Source organism: Odontomachus brunneus, unplaced genomic scaffold (genome assembly GCF_010583005.1).
Source record: "Odontomachus brunneus isolate Ranch 3 - 2012 unplaced genomic scaffold, Obru_v1 Obru_scaffold_078, whole genome shotgun sequence".
Taxonomy (NCBI): Eukaryota; Metazoa; Arthropoda; class Insecta; order Hymenoptera; family Formicidae; genus Odontomachus; species Odontomachus brunneus.
The window spans coordinates 10,752-17,957 of record NW_022639528.1 but is presented as its reverse complement, the minus strand read 5'-3'; the positions used below and the strand labels follow the sequence as shown (position 1 = coordinate 17,957).

General features: G+C 37.5%; 1 protein-coding gene across 1 annotated transcript; it reads left to right on the top strand.

Moving 5' to 3' along the window:
- The first annotated feature begins 2,041 nt into the window (after positions 1-2,041).
- On the top strand, positions 2,042-6,654 carry LOC116847471 (glycine--tRNA ligase). The gene is made up of 4 exons (XM_032822501.1): positions 2,042-2,374; positions 3,620-5,300; positions 5,444-5,631; positions 6,083-6,654. Exons 1-4 carry the CDS (start codon positions 2,129-2,131, stop codon positions 6,191-6,193), a joined length of 2,226 nt encoding a protein of 741 aa, XP_032678392.1. The 5' UTR covers positions 2,042-2,128; the 3' UTR covers positions 6,194-6,654.
- The last annotated feature ends 552 nt before the right edge of the window (positions 6,655-7,206 follow it).

Here is a 7,206-nt window from a genome sequence, read left to right as displayed (position 1 = left end):
TCGCTATTTTAAAAAGAGCAAATAATTAGAAATTATGATTTAAATTTATGAATACTCACATGAAATTAAAATAAGTTTTTTATGGCTATAGAAAAGAATGAGAAAGGCCACAGGTTGGTTCTCCTTGATTCTTGCGTGCGCAACGCCTCTATGTCCTTAAAAATGAACCAACAAGCGTATCGTATCTATTGGCAAATTCAATTGGTGAAAATGTGTCGTGCAACAAGAAAAGAGGCAGTCATCAGTGAGCTTCTAGCTCTTAAGCCCATTCTACAATTGCGTAAGCGTAGTCGTGAACGTAAGAGTCAACCAATCCGAATGTTTTATTCACTGATTGCTTTACTCTGATTGGTTGTCGTAATCACTTAGAACTACTTACAACCGCGTTCACGCAATTGTAGAATAGGCTTTATGGAAAATCGGTATGCTAATTGACCGCGTCGTTTCTTACCGCGCGACAAGCGTCCTGTGTGCAGAAGCCATAAGGTATCATAAAGGCTGGTTATGATGGCCGTAATCTGTTAACTTATGCCGGAACCGTAAAAAACTGACTAATTACAGTCGAATTATAGAAGAATAATCGACTGTCATTGGTTAATTTTTTACGGTTCCGGCATAAGTAATGGATTACGGCCATCATAAACCAGTCTTAATTCGTATCATTGATCTCTAACCATACTGGGCTGCGTTCAAATTCCCCACCCGGATTTCTATTACTAGAAGTGCTATTCTATTACTAGAAGTGCTATAGTATATGTAAAGCCCGTATCAGACTACGGATTAAGATTGAGATTGAATTGAAATTTAGCCAGAGCAAAATTTACTAAGCTAAAGTTTGGTGAATTTTGTTCTGATTGGCCAATTTTCAATTCAATCTCAATCTTAATCCGTAGTCTGATATGTGCTTAAGGTTTGTTCGCATCGCATACTCCAACGTGCTCCTACCAGGTTGCGTTCGAAAACGTCACTCGAGTACTCTTCCTTTCTTTTTATCTCACTCTTGTATCTCGCTCACTCCAACATAACGGGTACACTTGGGTGACGTTTTCGAACGCAGCCCAGAGCTGCCACATGTGGGACCAAGTACGCGTAAAGACCATCACACACAAAATTCGGTAAGAAGTTAAAACGTAAGCGTAAAGAAATTGACTAATCCCAATCGAGCACTCGGCCCTTCGTAACCCTTCCATTATTACGAAGAACCGAATATTCGATTGGGATTGGTTGAGTTCCTTACGCTTACGATTTAAGTTCTTACGGAATTTTGTGTGTGATAACCTTAACTATAGTGCGTGCGGCGCAACGCACACAAGCGAAGAACTGTGTATGGTGGGTTGCCTGTTACTGCAACTGTAAAGCCCGTATCAGACTACGGATTAAGATTGAGATTGAATTAAAAACTAGCCAATCAGAGCAAAGTTCACCAAACTTGAGCTTAGTGAATTTTGCTCTGATTGGCTAAATTTCAATTCAATCTCAATCCTAATCTATAGTCTGATACGGGCTTAACTGTAAAGCGTCTTCTACAATGGCAGTAGGAGTAGTAGTAAGAAATAAGCAGTAAGCAAATTGACCAATTCCATTCTCACGTTTCAAAAATAATCGATTGTGATTGGTCTATTTACTTACTGCTTATTTCTTACTACTACTCCTACTGCCATTGTAGAAGACGCTTTACCGTAAGCGTAACATAAGAATTGACCAATTACGATTGAGTATTCATAAAAATGGCGACCTTACGATTTGACGATTCTCAACATGATTTGTCAATTTTACGTTACGTCTTAAGGTCAAATCACACTAGCGATTGACGATTGATGATTGACGATTAAAGATTGGAACTTGACCAATTGGAACAAAGCAAATCAAGGTAAAAATTTTACAAGATATTTTAGATAATATGTGACCAATAAACTGGTTTTGTGTACGTGTGTGTCAAGAGTGTTAAGCAATTGGAAAGCACCCAGAGACATCATGTTCGTTTTGACTGCACTTATTTGCACTTCCTGCACTGAAGAAAAGAACGTATGTCCGAGGTGCTCCAGGCTACTTCGAATAATGAAACGGCCCTGGCGAACGCATGGCACAGTGAATATGTGAAAGTTGCAACGCGCATTCTCCTCTACGAATGCATCTTTTCCAGCGCGGTTTATGTCACGTCGTGTATAGGATAGCGGCGCACCACGTGTCCAGTAAAGTTCCTCTCGCGAAACAACCTGTCAGAAATATCACTGTTACCGCTAGTCTACGTGACTTTAGCCGGTGGGGCACCAGGAAGGCGAATAGGAAACTGAAGATTGCTCTCGTGCTCAACATGACGGATCCTAAGGTCGAGGAAGTTCTGGCACCGCTCCGGGCGAATGTTAAGGAACAAGTAAGTGCCATATGGATGGAAATTAGAAATTTTGTTTTTACTTTTTCAAAGGAAATTTGTAATATTGTCAGTGTAATATCAGTGATGCTTTGATCACAGACATCAAGTTTTCAGAATATTCTAACTAACCTTTGTTTTTATGAATAATATTTAACATTTAATATTGTAAAATTTAATATTTTAAAATCTATTTAATAGGAGTATTTCAAACATTGGTATCAGTTGTTGTATAACTGCAGAGAACTTGTGTCTCTCCTTAGTTATTCTCTCTGGAGCTTTGGAGTTTTCACAATTAAAATATAAAATCAGTGCAGGCTGTGTTCATTTAACAAACAAATTAATACAGTTCAATGTGCTATATTTACATATGTGACAAACCTATATTTGTCTGTAACTGTATATTTCCTCAAAATTATATTTTAGATTATGATTCTGAGAAACAATCTGAAATATAATTCTGTCTTTTATGAGACATGTATCATGGAAAATTATGATGAATTTTTAAGATAACTTTTCTATCAATTGTCTAAAAGTAATATATAAGTTAAGATGCACATGTAACATTATTACATGTAACTGAAAAATATCTGAGAAAAAAATAATTTTTTTCTCAGATATAACTATATATTCTTTAATCTTTTCATTTGAAAGAAATGTACAGTATTGTACAGTATTGTCAGTGTTAATATTTGATAAGAAATTAAGATCTTTGAATATTTTAACCAATCTTATATAAGTTTAATTATGAATATTTTTTATCTAGTATTTAGTATTGTGAAATTTGACACCTTTTTTAATAAGAGTATTTTGCATATTAATATAAACGTGTGTGACTGTGCAGAGGGTTTGTCCTTTCCCAATTATTTTTCACAGAATCTTTGCAATCAAATTAACCAGTGTGTTCAACAAAAAATTAATATAGTTGAATCTGCTATATTTAAACATATGAAAAATCTTATTTTCTATATATATATATATATATATATATATATTTTTTTTTTTTTTGACACAGAATTATATTTTAAATTACTTATATCTTATATTCTTGTGTGAAAAATAACATGAAATATAATTTTTTATGAAACAAGCATCATGGAAAATTATGATGAATTTTTAAGAAAACTTTCCTGTATTGATTATCCAAAACATTAATATGTAAGTTAAGATGTACATGTAATGCTATCTTTTGTAACTGAACATTATACTTTTCTTATATATAACTACATATTTTTTGTGTATTTGCAGGGTGATTATGTACGGAAGCTGAAGTCTGACGGTGCACCAGAGTTGGACATTAAAAAAGCTGTAGCAGAATTAAAGCTACGCAAGAAAATACTAGAAGATAAGGAACTCTCTCTGGCTTCCAACAATGTGACGTTTGACAGAGCGAGAATGGAAGATCTCTTAAAGCGTAGATTCTTCTTGGATCAATCGTTCGCGATTTATGGCGGTGTTGCAGGTCAATATGATTTCGGACCTATGGGCTGCTCGTTGAAGACTAACTTGATAAATTTTTGGAGGAATTTCTTTGTGCTAGAGGAACAGATGCTGGAGGTCGACTGTTCCATTTTGACGCCCGAGCCAGTGCTGAAGGCGTCCGGCCACGTGGAACGCTTTGCCGACCTGATGGTGAAGGACGTAAAGACCGGCGATTGTTTTCGGCTGGATCACCTGATCAAAGCGCACTTGGAGAAAGTGATTTGCGACAAGAAGACTGACGAGGAGACTCGCGAGGAGTGCAGAGACATTGTCGTCAAGTTAGACGGCATGACAAAAGACGAGATGGCTGCGATCTTGTTGAAGTACGGCATGAAGTCGCCGGTATCTGGTAACGACTTGACGGAACCGATAGAATTCAATTTGATGTTCGGTACACAGATTGGTCCAACCGGTCTCATCAAAGGCTTCTTGAGGCCGGAGACAGCTCAAGGTATCTTTGTAAACTTCAAACGACTGTTAGATTTCAACCAGGAGCGACTACCTTTCGCAGTGGCGCAGATTGGCAACGCCTTCAGGAACGAGATCTCGCCGCGATCCGGTCTCATACGCGTCCGTGAGTTTACCATGGCAGAGATCGAACACTTCTGTGATCCCAACTACAAGAATCACCCTAAGTTTGAGGCAGTCAAGGACATCGGCATGCTGCTATACTCCGCCTGCAATCAGATGGATGGCAAGAGCGCGCAGCACATCACTATAGGCGAGGCCGTGGCGTCCGGTCTCGTGGCGAACGAGACGCTTGGCTACTTCATGGTGCGAATTCATCAGTTCTTACTGAAGGTCGGCGTGGACCCGCATCGTCTACGCTTCCGCCAGCACATGAGCAACGAGATGGCACATTATGCCTGCGACTGTTGGGACGCAGAGTGTCTCACTTCCTACGGTTGGGTCGAGTGCGTAGGCTGCGCGGATCGTTCCGCATACGATTTGACGCAACATACTCGTGCCACCGGCGTGAAGCTGGTAGCGGAGAAGAAGTTACCCGCTCCGAAGACTGTGAACGTTTGCGAGGTCGCTTCGAACAAAATGGTGATCGGCAAAACGTTCAGGAAGGACAGCAAAGCCGTGCAAAACGCGTTAGCGGCCTTGAGCGAGGATCAGATCGTGTCCTTGGAGAAGGCCCTCAACGAGAACGGCGAGTACGAGCTTGCGTTGTCCGACAACACCGTAAGGATCACTAAGGATATGATAGAAGTAAAGCGTTATCAAAAGACCGTTCACGTAGAGGAAATCGTGCCGTCAGTGGTTGAACCTTCTTTCGGCATCGGTCGGATCATGTACGCTCTGTTTGAGCATAACTTCCGGGCGAGAGAGGGCGACGAAAAGAGAACGTACTTCGCCTTGCCACCTGTGATAGCACCGTTGAAGTGCTCGGTATTACCTCTCAGTGGCAATGACGAATTCGTGCCGTTCGTCAAGAAATTATGTAAGTGATACTTTCTGAACTTATGCGTTATATTTTTATGTAAAGTAATACTTCCTGAATCTATTGCGTTGTTCTGATAGAATGTTCTTCGTGTTCAATACTTGGTTTTTATGTATTGACAATTTTGATTTTGTCGGTAACAGCACAAGATCTTACGAGAGTGGACGTATCACACAAAGTGGATGATTCTTCAGGTAGCATAGGACGCAGGTACGCTCGTACTGATGAAATAGCAATACCATTCGGCATCACCATCGACTTCGACACTCTGAAGACACCGCACAGCGCGACGCTGCGGGACAGAGATAGCATGGGACAAGTTAGAATAAACGTATGTATATTCACTTTACTTTAATAAATGAAAAATATGAAATTTGTGATGCTTGGAATCGTAATCAATCCGAAAGATCTAATTACTAATTCGCTATAGCAAATTAATGGCTGTGTTTACTAGAGAAAGCTACTTCGTAACTGTTGTAAAATTCGTGAATCTGATTGGTATATGCTTTTAGATTCAGATAAAATGAAAGGCATACATCACTCTGATTGACGAATTTTATAACATTTGCAAAGCAGCTCTTTCTCTGTTCTGAACACACCTAATCTTTATGACACTTTACGAGTCATAAAGAACTGCAATTTAATGTTGAATTGATAGTGCTTACATTTTTAGTGACATTTTAACAAGTATGTTATAATATTAATGAGTACATAAGTAAAATATACCAATGTTATTTTTTAATTATTATTACTAACATGAAAAACGAATTTTTTAACCGTAGTTGGACGAGCTGCCTGGTGTCGTGAAAGATCTTTCCTATGGCAGGATTACTTGGACGGAAGTAGAAGCCAAGTATCCTAAATTCGAACAACAAGAGTCTACAGAATCTTAAAGAATATAGATAGGCTAAAGAATAATTTATTTGTATCAGATAGAAACTTGTAATAATACAAGGTTTATATTGCAAGTATAATTCGCACGATATGTGCGATATCGTATGCATTTGTATATTTATCATAGATGTTTTCTATATTCAGCATTGAGGTGCCTATCAGAAACATATATTCTATATGAATATACATTAACGTTTGCAATGAAGAAAGATTCAATATTGTAAACTATCAGTCGGAAAATGTAATTCTTTAAGAATTTATATAAATATATTTACAGTTACCTAAAGCACGACATAAACTTCGAGGATTTGCGACATATAACATTGTTAATAACAGACAATTTATCGTTAATACTTTAATTTATTATTGCTATAATACAATTACTTGCATTTTTCTAAAGCATTTGTTTAGAGATTTTTATGAACACTGTGTAAACAATAAAATTTCGTTCCTTCGTGATTTTGTCTTGTTTCAATATTTTATACTTGAATATTGCAAATACAATTGAATATTATTGTGCATTTCTCATGGTAGATATCAATAACTTGTAAATTACAATCTTGTAGAATATTATTTTTTTATTAAACTATGTATTTCTCTTTTTAAAGAAATGCCACATGTATGAAAACTTTACTGATAAATACTGATATTTTCCCGTATTACATATACACACACACACACGCACGCACGCGCGCACACACACACACGCACACACGATTTACGTCGTATTATAGCGAATTCGGTAGCTTGCACTAGTGCGCACTGAGTGCGCATTAAGGCTTGTTTACAGTACATTCTTATATTTAAGATCGTGTCTTAAATACATATTTAAAAACATTTTAACTAATAAAATGATTCGTACGGATGTTATACATATCATATTATGGTTAAAAATATTTGAGAATTTATTTGAGAATTATTTAAGACAATCTTTAAATATAATAACATACTATGAACAAGCCTTAGTGCGCACTCAGTGCACACTAGTGCAAGCAACCGAATTCGCTATTAG